At 47.8% G+C, this 18817-nt stretch overlaps 1 protein-coding gene and 1 long non-coding RNA gene across 3 annotated transcripts in view; one reads left to right on the forward strand and one right to left on the reverse strand.

Annotated features, from left to right (window-relative positions):
* The window catches only part of LOC139049879 (uncharacterized), a 225462-nt gene that overhangs the window by 97210 nt on the left and 109435 nt on the right, over positions 1-18817 (forward strand). The gene's annotated exons all lie outside the window — the stretch shown is intronic.
* LOC139049874 (uncharacterized) overlaps positions 1-18817 on the reverse strand; it is a 58790-nt gene that overhangs the window by 17015 nt on the left and 22958 nt on the right. For both annotated transcript variants that reach the window (XM_070525731.1, XM_070525730.1), the window contains exons 4-5: positions 12483-12534; positions 4837-4931 (exon numbers count right to left, since the gene is read on the reverse strand). In XM_070525731.1, the coding sequence (XP_070381832.1) occupies positions 4837-4931; positions 12483-12534 (147 nt within the window). The remainder of the gene's footprint in view (positions 1-4836; positions 4932-12482; positions 12535-18817) is intronic.

Genomic DNA, 18817 nt, shown 5'->3' on the forward strand with positions numbered 1-18817 from the left:
CATTCAAACTGGGACCAAGTTCTCCCTTTCGTGACGTATGCGTACAATACTGCGACCCAAGCAACTACTGGTTTTTCCCCTTACTTTCTCCTATACGGACGAGAACCTTCTACTACTCTCGATACTATTCTGTCATATACACCTGACGCGTCCGAAAGTACTCCGCTATCTGAAGCTGCTCGTCATGCTGAGGAATGCTGCCAGCTTGCCCGCTCTTTTTCCACCGAGGACCAGTGGCAGCAGCAATCCCGTCAACCTGCCGGCCGTTCTGCACCAACTTTTTTGCCTGGCTCTCTCGTATGGCTTCGGGTACCCGCTACTACACCCGGCCTCTCCTCAAAACTTGTCGCAAAGTACCTAGGACCGTACCGCGTTCTCGAGCAAACGTCCTCCGTCAACTACATCGTAGAGCCCCTCACGCCATCGACGGACCTACGCCATCGCGGCCGCGAACTTGTCCACGTCTCTCGCCTTAAGCCGTACTACGACCCAATAGTAGTCTCTTCGCCTTAAGCCGCCAGGATGGCGCCTTTTTCTGCGGAGGGCGATTGTAACGAAGAAGAGAAGCCGCCTGCGTCACAGCACCATCGCTACCGGCATGAGCTCGTCGTTGCTGTCTTTCGCCGAACGCTTGTGACAGCTACCCGTTCGCGCCCGTTGCTAATAAACCTCTTAGCAATATATATATATATATATATGATGCGCTATCTACTAAGGGTACACAGCTCTGTACCTCTCTCGTGTGCTCGCTGTGCCTGTTGTTTTGCATGCAGCCGCCAAAAATTAGAAGACGACGCACCATCTATAATAGCTCGGGTAGAAACTCTCGTCCTGTGTCGTCGAGGCCCTTCGGGACTCAACTAGCATGGAGACACCCACGCACAATGCATCAGGTGCACGTTAAGGAACCCCAGGTGCTCAAGTGTAGCCGGAGACGCTCCCCCCCCCCCTCGCACTCGCTACGACGTGCTTCGTAATCATATCGTCGTTTTGGCTAGTAAAACTCCTGACGAACTTTTTTTTTTCTAGCATAGTGCAGCGACGTTTATTCTCGCTTTTCGGTCCTGCACGCACCAGCGTCTCTTGGGGTGTCCGGTACCCTGCTTAGATACTGTACAGTTCCACTATTGTTTGATCTGTTTCACTTGCAACGGTTTGATCTGTTTCACTTGTAACGGTTAACTTGCAACGGTTTCACTTGCATCGGTTCCACTTGAACTTGCAGTGGTTATACTGTTGTGTTTCTTCAAAAGCAAAGCTTAAACGTTACACTGCTTGGACGCAGGGACCGCATTATCGATCCCTCTTGAACGTCATTAGGTCTGCAAATCTTTTTTCATTCATTTAATCATCCTTATTCACCACTATCCCATACCCTTGTGGGCCCTGAGGTATTTACACTCGCATTAAAAAAGAAAAGCTTAAAGGGGCGCGCAATGTAGAAGCTCAGATGTGGTCGCCATCGTCCGACCGAAAATGTACACGACGGCACCGCGGTACAGACACCCGTCTTTGTGGCTCCCTGGCTATGGCGTTAAGCTCCTTAACTCGAGGACGTGGGTTTGATGCGGGCCATGATGGCCGCATTTTGAGGGGAGTGAAATACGAAAACAGGCGGTCGTGAACCTAGATTTTAGTGGACTTAAAAAGAACCTCAAATGCCCTCCCCCCCCCCCCCCCCCCTTGAAAAAAGAAATCTCTAGTCTCCCACGACGGCGTGCAAAAACCCAGAACATCACGTTCTGGGTTTTTGCACGTAAAGCTCCAGAAATTATTTTTTTGTAGTTTTGTTCTGTTCGTTTCTTTTTTTCTTTTTTATCTCGATTGGAACGCGAGTACTCAAGCTGCGCGCGCGCTTCTGGCAGTCGTACCCAACAGGTATCGTACCCAACAGGTATCGTACCCAACAGGTCTCGTATCCGGTATGTCTCGTACCCAGCATGTCTCGTACCCAGCAGAACTCCTACCCCGCACGTCTCGAACCCAGCTCCTACCGCTGGGTGACGATGGCGCCGCCCGCAGCCGACCGCACCACTACATATCGACGAGTGTGAATCACATCGTACGAGAAAATTTGAAAAAAAAATATTTCAGTTTACCACAACTGTGTGCTGAACTCGCGAACCGTGAATCATGCTGCCCAAGTAAGTTATTAAAGCTGCTACGCCGGTGGTACAGACGTCATCTGTAACTCGTTTCTTCATTTTTTTATTCTCCCTCCCCTTGGTAAAACAATCACTGCTAGCAGGGTTCACATCTCACAAGCGTCGGCACACGCGAATCGGTCGTTATGCCTAATTCCAAGCTGACCTTTGGACAGTAATTTCGACTATATCCTAATAATCAGAGCGAGAGAGAGAAAGAGAGACGAAGAGGAAAGGTAGGCAGGTTAGCCAAGGACGTGCCCGGTTGACTAGGTTACACTGGACGAGGGTAGCCAATTTCTAGAAACCCTAGCAACAATACCACGCAAGAGCAGGGGTGTGTAACCGCGTCACGGTTCGAGAACTTCCCAAGACGGTGACCGAGTAGCTCCAAAGACAACAGCAGGCCAAGCAGGCCAGGCGCATCAGAGCTGTAAGAACTGCATATGTTTGAGCTTGGTTATCCCTTACTAGCCCAACGGTTAAGCTGCAAAGTTACAGAGCCCAGCAACCTCTCTCTTGCTAGTTGCGCTAAACCATTTTATTATTCACTTGTAGGTATACTTGCCTTCAAATTAATGGCTGTATGCCAAGCAAATCAAACGGATTAATAATACTTCAGGAACGAGCAGTCCGGTTAACTAAGAAATTTCCTCGTGGAAGTCACGCAACACTTTTCGAAGAGTGGTCTTTCAAGATGTATCACTTATTCGATCCAAAAATAATGCCGTACATAAGGAGAAAACACGGGGTAGGCGGGAGATGAAAATTCCAGATAAGCAAAGCGAGAACAAGGTAAACGGTGGAACTAACGTTTCGACAAGAGGATTTATCTTTTTCAAGGAGACCTGTTTTCGTCGGCACAATATATATAAGTAGGGTTCCTCTAAAGAGGCTAGGGAGTAAGGCGGGTGGGGGAGGCAGCGACCTAAGGTGTATTAGCAGCGAGGGTGTACAATTAAGAATAAAGGGGGTGCAATGCGCGCGGCCGGTTACAGGGCCGTGTGACAGCCGGGGTGTCAACGGCCATGAGCTCAGTACCCCTCTATTATCTGCTTCGCTAGATACCGTGCATACGGTGTGAATTTATGAGATATTAGCTGGCATACTTTCCTACATATGCCCTTCCGGGAACACGCAATAAAATCTTAGACATGTTCGCTTCAAAATTAAAAATGTTCCAGTTTCGCAAGAAAGGCAAAGCATCGCCTGCTATAGCAAATTGCCAGATAGCTATACGAATTAAAGACGGTAGTTTTAGCGCCAGTATAAACTTGCAAACATTCGCTTACCAACTGAATCATCAAGAACCATCTTAGCGCGCATACCATCCATCTTAGCGCGCATACGTAAACATGAGCACGTCACACTCGATGAGCGCGGACATTCGCTGTCGAAACGCTGGTGTGAGCAAGCGCGGCAGCAGCAGCGAGCGAACTCACCCTCATGCGGTCGGCCGCTTCAGGCCAACAGCGGCCAGAAATGAAGGCACGCAGTCATGCCTCAGCAGATCCCTTTCAACATAGGGCGCGTGCCACCGCACCGGGCCGTGCAATGTGGGCACTTGATGGAGGAGTCGAAGCTGCGCCGCCCCCTTTCCTTCTGCGCTGCATCCCCGCTTTCCTCAATGTATGACGCTCGAGATTGAGCCTTGATCGTTAGTTTCCTCTCTCGTGCTTACACTTACATACACGTACAACATACGACGGGCGGCGACGGTCTCATCGCCCTTGGGCTTTACACGGAACATCACAGCGACGCCGACGGCGATGACGAAAACGCCCCTGGAGTGTCCACATAATTGCTATCGCGATAAATGTAAATGTTCTTGGCACTTTGTGTGTAAAAACCAGAATGGGAAGGCGACGTAGAAAGCTGGGCGAGTTGGATGATTCAGAGGCAAGCCTTCGCGAGGAATCCAGCTCAATTTTGACCACGCGGGGTTCGTCAATGTGCACCCAATGCATTATGTACGGGCTTTCTTGTATTCCACCCTCGTCGTAACGTGGCAACCAGCGCCGGTGTTTAACCCGCTACATCGACTTCAGAAGGACATCCCCATAGCCTTTGCGCTATAGAAGATTTCGCCCGAGAGGAGAAACGAAACAGTATAAGCATCTAACGCCGCACTGTTATGACGAGCACTACACTTTCCTAGAAACTGTGAAGCAAAGCAATTCGTTTGTCAGTCCTACAAAAAAACAAACCAGAACTGTGGACATACAGAATAGACGTTATATTTTCGTCTCAGCGTAGCCTACGTGTCATGTTGTTTTTCATTTGTGTTTGCATTAGTCAGTGTGCCATTTATTATAATATCATTATACATGTATATATGTGCGCCCTTACCATGTGAGTAGTGTATGCGTCACAGAGCCACTGTCAGGCAGAGATTGCCTACCTTGTAGCCCTGTCACCAAAACCAAGCGGCGTCTGAAACACTGTTGGAAATAAATAAATTTAAAAAATTATCTTCATCGCAATGTTTCTGTGTAGACGGTGTGCTGAAATGTTTAATTGTAGTGTCATTCTTGCGTGGCATGACAGCCTGACTCTAATTCAGGCTGTCTTTCGTGATTTCATCTCAGCCGCATTTTTTTACACCTGTGTTTCTTTCGGTCGCTTGTACCATTTGCCAATATTGGGCAAGGTATTCGTTTATGACCCAATGCCAACTTATGCAATAACTTACCCAGGCATCATCCGGCCGCGAAGCAGTCTCGCTAGTGATGCTCATCCCAAGAAGCACTTGACCCACGACTTTGATGTGAAAATACCACGTGTATTCTGGGAAATGAGAAAGAAAGTTAGGATTGGCGATGGAGAGCCATCTCAAGAGGATCAGAATGCTCGCGGCAAGCATGTTTTATGGTAGGCAACAGCCTGTAATCGAGTAGGGCGTTAGCAAATAAATATATATATCTTCGCAAAAACCCCATTTGATTACAGGCTGTGGCCTAGCATACAACAAGCTTGCAGGAAGCATTCTCATTATCTAGTCAATAATAACATCGACATAAGAATCAGTGTTAAGTATGCTCTTGGCGGATTCGCGCTGTGGATTTGGCACTGTCGCCAGAGTGCCATCGCGGTATCGACTGGTGCTTGCGACTAACCATCAAACCAGCCATCCGGTTTAACCGAAGGGAAGTGAACCGAGTGTCGAAATCTGGTTATCCTGTTGTCCGACTTCGAAGCAACAGATACTTATGATATACGGTTTAAATACCTGGTCAGTCGTATCTTCCAATATTCGGATACAGCCATTCCGAAAGAAACATTTCAAAAGAAAGAAATGTAAGCAGGCTAACAAGAGCAGATATCGGATTCGCACGAGTGGTAGCAAAAGTAATTGCAAATATTTGAGAACAAGAGAGGGGCGGAGAGGCAATTTCGGCACAAATACAGAAGAGCAAGTTGTCCAGCTATCTGAATATCGGGACACTATTAAGCGGGAAAAAAACCGATAGAATAACGGATTACTTCGGTTACGCGGTTTGACAAGTCTATGCATAGACTGACGCAGCGGACGCAGTATCCGCAACCTTAATCCATCTAGTCGTTTGTTTGGGTGCTGGCAAAACGCGACGGTTTTTGCTTCGGTCTCACTTGCCATACCGTGGGTGGTGAACCACACCATGCGGGTGTCCTGACGCGCATTCAGCGTACCGCTAAACCAGCCTGTCTTTCATTTTTAGCCTTGGGGTAGAGAGTTCCAGCTTTCTTTTTTTGCCCTTCATTTTGTCAAAAAAAGAAGAAAAATGCTGAGCACGAACAGGATCTTTTTATGAAGATCAACCATTCCATATACCGACGATGCGGAAGCTTGAGTTGGAATTTGGCTGTGAACTTTTGTTCAAATCCCACAGGCGTTGGTCTACATGCTTGGTCGCTGTTTCGATGAACGCTATATATTTAGGGTTCTGAACGATGCCAGGTGAATTTTTTTGTTGCAACACCTGAATATATTAACTAAGGTGCGGGATGTTGTTTGCAATTACCGCTATCTGATAAACAGTTTAATTTTGAAACGGGTTAACCAGTCAGCGTTCGGCAAGAACTGATTGCTTGCCAAATGTTTGCTACATTTGTATGGAAAATTCGGAGGCCTATATAGGGCCATCCGAAATTCAGAGGTTGACGCCACTGATAAGGGGACTCCGCAATCGTTATCGCTCAACGACGCCGTGCGCCGGCGTTCTCGGTATTGAATGTCAATCAAGGAACAGGCTGCAACGCAACCTGTGTCGGAGTCCCAGCTTCTCGCTCTGAAACCACCTATCACTTATTATGAAATAAAGGTCACCTTAGGTATGAAGCAGTCGAAGGTACAATCACCTCGCGTGACATTTTCAGCCAGTTATCCGTTTTTTCTCATGTCGCGCTTTCCTCGCTCCACGATTGAGGTCGGCTAAGAGGGTGTGGGGCTAAGGCCCCTTAGAGACGGGGCTCATTTTGGGCTGCAACGGTGGAAGCTGGCGACGTGGTCCAGCTGGCGTGAGAGCTCGAAACTGAGTGTGCGACTGGACCATCGGTGATCATTCATCACTAATACCAGCCACCAATCCGACACCTGAAATCGGTGACATCCTAAGGATTAGAAAAAAAACTCTGACTGCAAAAATTCAGTGGACTTGCCCTTCACCTTTGCGAGAGAGTCGAGCCACCTCGAGTCAACTCACAAAATTTAACAAATTAAATTATGGGGTTTAACGTGCCAAAACCACTTTCTGATTATGAAGGCCGCTGTAGTGGAGGACTCCGGAAATTTCGACCACCTGAGGCTCTTTAACGTGCACCTAAAATCTAAGTGCACGGGTGGTTTTCGCATTTCATCCCCATCGAAATGCGGCGGCCGTCACCGCGATTCAATCCCGCGACCTCGTGCTCAGCAGCCCAACACCATAGCCACTGAGCAACCACGGCGGGTAGTCCACTCACAGCTTAGCGACACCGGTCTTCAGTGCTCTAACGTAAAGCTTTTCCCGACTTTTCTATTCCATTTCAGCAATCAGCCCTCCACGATTGGCAAAAAAAAATATTTTGGGCCACACCCATTTCGCCTGCCTACCATAAGACGTCATGAAACCGTCATAGCTCCCGAAGTGATATGATGTGCAGTCATTCTGTGTAATTAGACTGCATAAAGCAAAAATAATTATTTCTGATTCGGCGCGTTTTCGCCATTGGCTATGAGTCATGGTATGAGCTGATGTGTCTCACATGTGCTCCTTGAATTTTCGGCAAAAGGTCCGGTAATTCACCCCAGCTGATGCAAGTTCTCACACAACGGCATCCGTGAAGTTACAAGGACCATGTCGATACAAAACTTTAAGGTGGGAAACCATTTTCTCCGATTTAGGAGGATTTTTTCTACGAGCACTGTGTCGCTGCGAGCTAAGCCTAAAGAAAGCAGGGCCTAGCGGCCGTGCTTAGGCGTGCTCCGGCGTGGCCATCAACCTTGTGGGGGACCTAGACGCCAAGTGCTTCAAGAAAATGGCGTCCGCTATGCGTGTGGAACTGGAGGGTGAAGAAATAATGCCGGAGGAAGTTTCCAAAAAGATTGGCTGGCGCGTCGCCGGGGAGAGGAAGACCCAGGAGCGAGAGAGCAAGGAAGTCCAACGCCGGTCGACGGGGGGCCGGCGGGTGCCGGGCATCGTCACCCGCAGCGGAAAAATTTCAACACCAAGCTAACACCAAGTTGCCGAGGCAAGATATCAAAATTGTCGTGCGTCCGAGCGGAGGTCTGAACCTCGGGGAAGAATCTAGATTCGAGATGAGCCGAGCTATCGTCGCAGCTGCGAACGTGAGTGGCAAAGAGGTGATGCGAGATGTTGTCTGCCCGAGCAAACAGCAAAACATAGTCGTTATCAGTACGCCTTAACGAGAGAACGCAGACCGCAACACGGGAGTAAGAAGCCTCGCTATCAACGGCATGGCACACGATGTCCGCGCCTTCGAAACCGCCCCCCACGGCATCATTAAGGGCGTCATCAGGGGTGTCCCGATGACGGACACTATTCAAGAAATCAACGACTACATCGTTCAAGGGTATGATCCCACTGCTATGCAAGCCAACCGCATCGGCAAGGCGGCAACAGCGTTCATCGCATGCGACGGCGTCAAGGTCGCGACTACATCACATACGGCAACCTGCTGGTCGAGTGTTCGCTGTATCGCAAGCAGATCGATATGTACTGCCGGTGTTGTCGCCTCGGTCACCGGATGGACGTTTGTGCTAACCCCGAAGACAACAGATGCCGTGGTTGCGGCATGAAGAATCCTGAAGAAAGCCACGTTTGCAGTAACCCCAAGTGCAGCCTCTGTGGGGGCAACCACCTCACCGCGGACAAGAAGTGTACAACGAGATTAAAGACGCCATACGTCGTTCGTAAACGGCGTTGGGAACGTCAGCAACGAGAACAGGTGAAGCAGCAGAAGAGGAGGCCAGCGTGGCAGCAGACAGCGTGGCAGCCGCCGGGTGGGCGTCGCAGCCGCTCCCAGACAAGGCGAGCGAGAAACACGAGCGATACCAGGTCACCATCCGCAGCTGGAGCTCGCAGGCGCGAATATCGTTCGAGGTCCAAGTCGAAGACCCGGCGGAGCAACGCCGCCGAGAAACAGGTGGGCTACGCAGCGGGGTCTGCCGTCGTTCTTGACAATAACAATTTCCCTCCCCTCCACTCCTCGCGCCCTTCCAAAGACAACGAATGTAGACACTGTTTGGAACTCAAGGAGATGATAGAGAGGCAGAACAATCAATTCAATAGCCAAAACAATCAGATAAAGCCAATGATGGATTGTAACCAGACGCTCAGTAGACCAAAGAACAGTGATAATGACGTCGGTGCAGGTAAGAGGAAAGTACCCAAGAGAGACACCACCAGCGCTGCTCCAGCGGCGACGAAGCTGATCACGCAACCAGCGCTGATCATGTCACCGGCGTTGACGCAGCCAGTGACGCAAGCTCCACAGACAGAAACGGCAGTTGTTACCATTGAGGAAGAGAAGGCCGAGGCCGCCATTCCTCCGACAATGGAGTCGGTCATGAGCATGCTTACGCAAATCTCCAGCCTAGTTTATCACATGTCTGCGCAAGTGAACAGTCCAACAGTAAGAATGGGTAATGTGGGGGCCAAATGCAGCCAACTCTCCCTCAGAGTCATGACGTCGGATGCAAAAAATAAGCCTCTCACCGTTGCCAAGGTGAAGCCATCACAACTTAATCTACGGGTCAGGCTGCGAGAAGTTGGTTTCGGGCGCAAATCTACCGCTCAAGAAGTAGAAAATGACGAAGGCTAAAGGAAAGCAGAGAGAGACTGCGACGTTATTGCGATAGAACTGTAGCAGTAGTAGAAACAGATAGGGGAGTTATAACTATACGTTAATTAAATGGGTGATAAACCGGATATCATAACCGGATATGGCTTACCAGAGGCAAGAGACCAATGGCCGGGCCAAGCTCGCGGGATACATTATGTATACGGACCCTAGCGAAAAGGGTACTGCGGTGTTCGTCCGCAGCAACATGGTGGCCTCACAGCACGTGACCGCTCATTGAGGCTGCGAACATACGCTAATTGAAATTCACAGCAGAACAGTGGGAGGTGACGAAACATTTTCTTCCTAAATGCTTATTGCCGACCGTCCAGCAGGGTCATTGACTTTGAAGGCACCATATTGGACTGCTTTTTAAGAAGAGAGAACACGACCGATTTTACTGCTCGGAGATTTCAACGCCGCCCACGCGATGTGGGTTTACAAATACTGGTCCAAAAGAGGAAACCAATTGGTAAAAGCTATAAAGGATCACGACATAGAGGTGGTTAATGAACCAGGCGTACCGATCAGGACAGGTAATAGCACGGTCAGAGACACCACTCCTGATCTGACGCTAGTTCGGGGGAACATCGACGTAACTTGGCGTAACATGGGGGGAAATCTTAGCTCGGGTCACGATATAATTTTAGTAACCCTCGGGGGCACTGACATCAAGGCGAAACTGGGTCAAGCCAACATTACAGACTAGGACCGGTCACGTAGAACCACAGACAGTAAAAGCGAGGACGAGCACCAAGACACAAATACGTATGAGGCGTGGGCCAAAAAGCAACGCGAATTTCTAAAGAAATTTACGCAGAAGATTACTACGACCACGCAAATTCCCTTCGTAGACAGCAGCAAGGCACACAAGGCGCACGGCGGCAAGACACAGGTGGAAGAGGCAGAGACATAACATGAAGCTTCGCAGACGTACACACACGCTCAATAGCCAGGTGACCGAGTATGCGGACGAACTATGCAGGGAAAATTGGATGAAGATGTGTGACGAACTGCAAGGCACACTGTCTATGAAGAAGACTTGAAAGCTGTTGCGGTACCTCATAGATTCCTTAAAAAGCAAGAGCGCACGCGTTCGAAACCTCATACGAACGATCTACAGTTACGACGGGGATGGAGAGAAGCTCATTCGTGAGCTCAAAAGTAAATACCTAAAAGACCGACAAGAGCGGTAACCCCACTCACGAGTATGAAGGGAATAGCAATGTCGAGATAGACGAAGCCTTCACCGAACTGGAGCTGGTTGCGGCCATCGATGAAAGTAATCAAGGCAGACCACCGGGAATTGACGGCGTTGCATGCAAGATGCAAAAAATCCTGCGGGAAGGTTTAAAGAAGCGGGGGTGCATTTCATTCCCAAGCCGGGGAAACCACTCCGCGTCGACAATCAGCGCCCCATCTCCCGTACGTCGATTGTGGGGAAAGTGGTTGAGCGTATCGTTTTCAAGATACTACAGAGACATTTGGACGTCACTGATGAGATGCCACCGACTATGTACGAATTGCGGAGGCACCTGAGCACACAAGAGGTCTTGGGGCAACTACACGAGCTGGTCAACAAGCAAGCGAAGACTCCTACGCGAAGAGCTATCCTGGCGCTCGATCTCAAGGGGGCCTTCCATAACGTCACACACGAAAGTATTCTCCGTAACCTGCACCAAATGGGGTGCGGAAAGCGAACATTGAAATATATGCAGGATTGCTTAAGCAATAGAACGTCAACGATCAAAATGGGAGAGAAGTCGAACCCGACAGCCCTGGGAGAGAGGCATCCCGCAAGGATCGGTTCTTTCACCGTTTCTCTTCAACCTGGCACTCCTCCTTCTCCCCGCTTTGCTTTAAAACATGGAGATCATAGATCACGCTCTCCGTGCAGACGATATCACTGTGTGGATGTCGAGGGTAGGGTTTGAGAGTTGGATGGAGGAGACCCTTCAGAGAGCACCCGCCGTGGTTGCTCAGTGGCTATGGTGTTAGGCTGCTGAGCAGGAGGTTGCGGGATCGAATCCCGGCCATGGCGGCCGCATTTCGATGGGGGCGAAATGCGAAAACACCCGTGTACATAGATTAAGGTGCACGTTAAAGAACCCCATGTGGTCGAAATTTCCGGAGTCCTCCACTACGGCGTGCCTCATAATCAGAAAGTGGTTTTGGCACGTAAAGTCCCAAAATTTAATTTTAACTTTGGCGTTAACTCGGGGCACTCGGTATGTGCCACTGGGTATGTGTGTATTCTAGTCTTCCGGTATGGTAATGCTGCAGGCTCTTTGGGGCGTCTTTCTGCCCCGATCAAAGACGCATGTTTCCTTCGCTCCAAAGGCAGCTAGCTGATCGAAAGGTTCCCCGATCACGTCAAGCGCCTCCTTCTTGCCCTCTTTTGTGGTGGCAGCTCCGTGCCTTGGAAGCGGTGTGTTAGACTGCGCCGTCTCCGGCATTGGCCCGCATTCCTCGGAACTTCGCTCGAAGTGCTTTAATAACGCCATGTTGGTACCGTGCGACGTTGTGCCGCCCGCGCAACCAGCCCAGATTTATGGGGTTTTAACATTTCTTCGCCAGAGTACAGATGTTATTTTAACGTAGACTACATGACCTGGAGATTGGCGCGTAGGAAATGCTAAACACTTTGTCGCAGCTCATGGTAATATCCGCGTTTCTACCGATAACCCCCGTTGACGGCGTATGCAGAACCTAACGAGCGGCATCTCGTTTAATTGGCGTCGAACAACCGTGGTAGAAGTCATGCCATCGCGGCCGTACGATCATCTTCACCGTCGTCATCTTTATTCTGAGGTTACATGCGCCCAAGCTCCCGTCGCACACCCACAGACATTGCGTGTACTGGTAACTCTATGCAGAACGTGAAAGGATACTCGGCAGCCAGCTACTACGATATGTTTCGCGTAACATCACTTCTAGCAGTGCGTGAGATCTGCGAGCTTTTTGTATCGATCCATTTTGGTGCAGGTACCCTGGAACATGGTCTGAACGATGACTTACTCAGGATGTTTCCCATGTCGATCTCGTAGAAAGACTCGTCATCCTTTAATGTCTGAAAAAGACGAACGATAACGAGAAGTACATTATTGCCGAAAAAAAAAGGTATTAGAGCCTTTAAGCACTTTCAATGCATCTCTTCCGCTTGAAACAGGAATATGAATGAGGTCCCATAACATTTCGTTTCCTCAAGAGTTATCGCAGAAATCGGCATGGTTCAGTATGGCTAAAAAGCGCTATTGGATCTTAGCCAGCTCCCGGCGGACGAGCCTTACGATGATTCATGCATGGCGCTTGCCTTCCTATGTAAATGTGGCAAAGCTGGGGACAAATTGCAACCACCTGGGACTATTTTGTCGTGTACAAAAAGCTCGTTATGGGAACGTTTATTTTTCTTTCTTTTTTGAAATTCTCTTTTTGATTCATGACCAACCGAATGCGGTCATCTCGACCGGTAGTTGAATGCACGACCTTCTTTCAGGCAAATAAATTATTTGATTTGATTTCATTTGATTCTACACAGCAGCAGCACGTTATATACGCGGAGAAATAGCACCTGGGTAAAGATATTACAAATATAGATAATACGAGAGCACCATCGCAAATTACTGCGAAGACTTCAGGATGACTGGACGGGCTGATAATAATTACTGATTACTCTTCTGTCCTTCACGCCTTATAGAGGTCCTCTAGCTGGTCTTGCTGTTCTCCTCGGTGAGCTAGCAATGCGAGTCACGGTGTATTCCTTTCGGAGAATTAGGAAGACTGTTGTGCTTTAACGAACGATATGTGTTTCATCAGTGTAGGGTAATTAAAGACTGCGTAAGAAGATCTTTATAAAATCCTTCCACGGTGTCCTGCTGCCATTGTCCGCAATGTTTCCAAGAGTCCTGAATAATTGTACAAGACACCAAGGTATAATTCTGTGAAAAAATTGGGGCATGTTAGGTGTAATGCGTGGCGGAACTATTACGCTCCTGGCTTAATTTAAAACGTCGCAAATAATTAGGGAACCCTCGTGTCTTCCTATTTTTGTGCGCTATACCAGGTTTGCTTTTTATTTATGCATTTTGCTCCGTGGACTAAACACTACCTTGTTTATATTCGCCGAACATAATGGGAACGCTATGGATGTGTAGCCAAAGTTTAAAATGTGGGATCTATGGGCGGCCTTTGCAAGGTGTCACGTATTCATGTGCTTCGGAGAGGTATGAGTGTTTTTTTTTTTTTACATTCAGCGCAAAATGTACCCAGCTTCCACCGGATAACTGAAAATCCAACCAAACATCCAATTGATGGAATGATCCAGGAACACTGTATCACATTTGCGTGCAAAATTCAATGCAGGTGGAGTAAATACTGCTTTTGCGAAAACATTGCTTTCGTAAGTGCTCTAAAGCATTATATGGCCATATTGCAATATGCTTTTCAGCACACCGAGGGCAAAATGAGCTCTATGAGCTGTACACTTAGACAAAATAAAAACAATGTTACTTGGTTCAAATACGCAAATGCCAGAGCAGGCAAGTAAATTGCAGATTTTGTTCTAAATCACAAATATTAAAGCGATCCTATGCGTTGTAATGAAATTTCCCAAGAGGCGCTTAATTTAGCCCACTCACCTCGAATGAAGACAAATGCCACTAAAAACGAATATAAAGAACGGGTCGGAACTCTATAAGGAAATTACGTACAAAGTTAAATGCACGTGTATAAAATAGTATGATTGCAAAAAAAATCTTTAATGAAGTGCTCCAACATGTTACACGGCCACATTGCAGTATATACTTTTTGGCGTCACGGCAAGTCCATGTTTGGCAAAACTGAAATCACAAACTGTGGAATGTGTGCACAAACTTCAGTCAGTTATAAATTTCGCACTCAAGCGCTAACAAGCGTCTTAGTATTTTAAATGTGGTGCATAATTTAGCCCGCTGCCGTGGCAGCAATACATATGCCAGCCAGATCAGATTTACGAACCAATGTTTATTTCGTGTGGATATATACAGCCATTGCAAGACATTACCTTCGCAAGTGATTGAAAGCGTTAATGACCATATTACGCTTTGGTTCTTCATGTCATCTGGTTAATTCTCTTTTATAATACGCTTTTATTCGGTAGAAATGAGAGGCTATTCGTGGGTTACGTGCGGCCAGAGTTCAATGACTTGCGCTTTGAAGTGCTCAAGAGCCTTGTGACTGTGCTTTACGAGTGGTGCCATATTTACCATGCAGCCTTGACAGAAATACTAGTGCTCGCAAATAACAAGCTTAGCAAAAGTAAGAAAACCATTGCGACAAATCCCTATGCTAAGGCAAATGGGCTTGAATCAAATACAGCCTTTACAAAATCTTATCTTAAAAGTAAGCAAGCAAATGTTGCCTAGAAATAGGTGCATTGCTCTAAACTTATATGTGGTGGCAAAGGCAACATTTTAACTTTAGTGTTTGCAAAGAGGTCTGCATTTATAGAATGTTAAGCACTGCAAATTATTATTGAACCCTCGTTTCTTTTTTTTTCTTCAGTCTTTTCATGCATTATACGCGGTTTGTGTTAACTTTTCCCGGTGTCCTCAGTGAAATAGACTAGGGTCCTCAATTATATCAGCTGAAAGTAAAAGTCAGGTTATGGGTGATATCTAGGCGAAATTCAAAGAGGATAGGGGATGAGCAGGCTCACTGCGACCTTTGCTATAATTAAGTATGCAAAGGCCCCTGTGCGTAATGAGTGTTTTACGAGGGGTGCAGAATTCCTCCCGGTTCAATAACAAGTCTATCAGCACAACGGAGCTCAAATTTGGCGACGATGCGAAAAAGGTGGGGAAGAGGACATAGGAAGGAGAAATTATTGACCAACATTTCTGCGAGGTAAATTATACGTGGATAAATTGCAACCTTTGTAAAAGAAGAAAAAAAAGAAAAAGAAACTCCTTGACGAGTTCTCCAAAGTCATAGCTGCGTGTAAGGTTTTAATCTTATTACAGCAGTATAATAAAGTGCGATGTTTATAGAGAATTTCAATGGCATACATGGAGCACTTTCGGCGAAATATTTTCTGCTCACTTTGGAGCAAGACTGTTTGGATGGCAGATCTGGAGCAACACAAGAGTGTTCCAATGGCATGTTAACTGCACTCGTGGAAGCGAGATCACGCCGTGGAGCAAGCAAAACAGCACTTCTGAAATCGCCGTAGTGGACCGGAACTCTTGGCCAAAGTATTTCCTGGTTCTTCCCAGCGTGCCTCTGGGCTTTTGTTTACGTCATTATCGACGGCTGCAATGGGCGCCGCTTTATCACGCCGTGCGCGGTTGGTCTGGCTGCTTAAGAGCGCGACAGCTCTCGACGTGAAAGTTCAATACCGATCACTGCAAGGTTGAATTGTACTGCGACTCTGATACCACCGCTCACCAGTGAGCATTCAAAGTCCTGCTTTGCCTTCCCGCTGTGCGACCAAAAGTAGTCGGTTAAGTTTAGGACGTCATTCCCTGCCACTCACTGTGCAGCAGCGTGTGATTTTCAAGGAGGCGGTGGTTTGAGGAGAGCGGACTGTTAAGTACTAGCATAGCATTCTAGGAGGCTATGCTACAAGTTACTCGTCGTGATACAAACACGAGAACGAAACATTGCTCCGTCCTATTGGTGGGACTGGCCGCGCTCATCATTGGTGCTATCAGAAGGCTAACTGCTGGCGTCGGTTGTGTTATATCTACCGCCACAAGGGCCGTGGAACCAGACTTTGTTGCAATGCAGCCTACTAGGTTACAACTACTACAAACATAACGTAACTACAGTGGCTGGAGCGTCACAGTGGAGACAAGCGACCGGAAAGAATAGAACCGGCCCTGGAGTATGCGGTCCCACCCCTTGCACTTCCTCTGCAATGTCTCGTCCCCGCCTTGCCAGCAGTGCTTTCTGCTGGAGTGAGGAAGGGTTTCCCTTCGTACAGACGTTCGAGTTCGACAGTGCCCTCTAGCTTCCTACAATAACAGCACTCGACACTGTGAACGACGGTGTCGTCATCGTATGTGTCCCATTCGCCTCGTCTCTCGTCCACCTCTGGGCTTATCATTATCCCTCTCCCTATGCATTTCACTAGGCTTTTAGTAAATCGTATCTTCAAATATACCTGTACATGTTACCTTCCAGAGCGTCTGCTTTACAGACGCTGACAGCCGTATATGCCAAGACACAACGCGCAAATTAGGAATCTTGTAAATGCTTTTTCTGTATATTACTTTTATATTCTGTATGCTTTCAACGTGATAGCGTTGAGGGCCTCGCATCGCAGAAAACCCGGTGTCGGTGATGTTGTCCGTCAGGAAGAAAACTTCCCGAACCACGCACGCATAACTACGCAGGCGCTCCGCGTGGCGCAAGGGCTTCACTGAACTAAATTATTTTTTGAAGTAAAATGTGTCAAAAAAATCGCAAAGCACGGATTACAACCTACGAACATGATAGTCTCGGATTGTCATTTGTACCCGCCGTGGTTGCTCAGTGGCTATGGTGTTGGGCTGCTGAGCACAAGGTCGTGGGATCGAATCCCGGCCACGGCGGCCTCATTTCGATGGAGGCGAAATGCGAAAACACCCGTGTACTTAGATTTAGGTGCACGTTAAAGAACCCCACGTGGTCAAAATTTCCGGAGTTTTCCATTACGGCGTGCCTCATAACCAGAAAGTGGTTTTGGCACGTTAAACCCCATAATCTTTTTCTTCGTGTCATTTGAATTTACGAGAAAAGAATCTTTGTTAGGCGGATACTCGAGCACAAACACCTTTTCCAGCGTTTCAATCATTCATGGAGGGGCGCGCCCTTTTGATTCCTTTTAACAGCGTCCAGATGGCACTCGTCTCCACGCATCCGCAGCAGCGACTCAAGGAGGCAAAGGAGGAAATAACAAAACCTGAAAGCTCGCCTTCGTACATAGCTTTCGCCACCAGCGTTTCCTGGTAAACACTAAGGTTACATTAGCTCCAGAAAAGAAATGGGCAGGACATGTAATGAGGAGGGAAGATAACCGATGATCATTAAGGGTTACGCACTGGATACCAAGTGAAGGGAAGCGTAGCACGGGGCGGTAGAAACTTAGGTGGGCGGATGAGATTGAGAAGCTTGCAGGGACAACATGGCCACAATTAGTACATGACCGGGCGAGTTGGAGAAGTATGGGTGAGGCCTTTGCGCTGCATGGGGGTAACCAGGTAGATGATCATGATGAAGATAATGATGTTGACGACGACGACAATGCTGATGTTGAGGATTTTGATGATGATGAGCTCCAGTTGCCGGAAAGCGTGAGAAGCCATCAGTGATCTTTGAATGGTAACGCGTTTCCCTCCTAAAAGCCAAGCCTAAGCCTCCTACAAGATTTTTGTGCTTCTCATTTTTTTTTGTACGCTTGCTGGTACCCATCGAGTTTATCACTATAACACCTAGAGGGAAATCTGGCGCCATCGTTTACGCGAGCTTTCTTATGGACGCTGTGCTGTCATGGGAATGACGGTCTATGTATCTGCGAGGCTTGTGTTGGCTGGTTTAGCAAGAGGCTCCATTTAAAACATGGATATGGCTAACAAATACTGCGTTCCTAAAGTAAAATTTTTATAACAAGTTTGCATTCACGCGTAGTACATATTCCAGTGGCGTTTACTCACCTACAATGCATAACCAATCGAAGAAAAGGAAGATCATACAACAAACTGTTCTAAAGAAAGCGCGAACCTTTGCCGCCTGTCCTTCAACTTAAGCTGGCCGCTGATACTTTCTACGTTTCACATAACTGCACATGCAATAACAAGTTCTCATAATTAAACAAAACATGTCTTTGTGTAATAATAAAGCTAACACAGCTTTTTACGTGCATATTTAGTAAAAATTGACCATCCTGGTGGACGGAATGGTGCTTGACAGGCGTGTGCTCCAATTATCCTGGCTCACCGACAATGATTCCGATCCGAAGTCGCAATATACCGGCACTCCCATGCATACGACAGTGCAGGAGCGGCAGATTTCCCTCTGGGTAATATAGTGAGAAACCCTATACTCGTACCCTGCCTTTTACGGCGAACAGTTATACCTCCACCACCCAAGGAAATTTTCTTGTAAGCAAAAGGGTATCACGAAGCCTATCACGAAGGGTATAGAAAAGGGTATCGCGGGCCTATCACGAAGATAGTGCAATGCCGGGCCTGCCCATGACGGAGGTGAAGCAGTCGTTAAGCCCCATACATGGGCCGATCCCATAGGCAGTGCAATACCAGCCCGACTCGCGGCGGAGGTAAAGCATGCGTTCAGCACTCCCTATACGTTGGCCGATACCGAAGATAGTGAGATTT

Source organism: Dermacentor albipictus, chromosome 9 (assembly GCF_038994185.2).
Source record: "Dermacentor albipictus isolate Rhodes 1998 colony chromosome 9, USDA_Dalb.pri_finalv2, whole genome shotgun sequence".
NCBI classification, from domain to species: Eukaryota; Metazoa; Arthropoda; class Arachnida; order Ixodida; family Ixodidae; genus Dermacentor; species Dermacentor albipictus.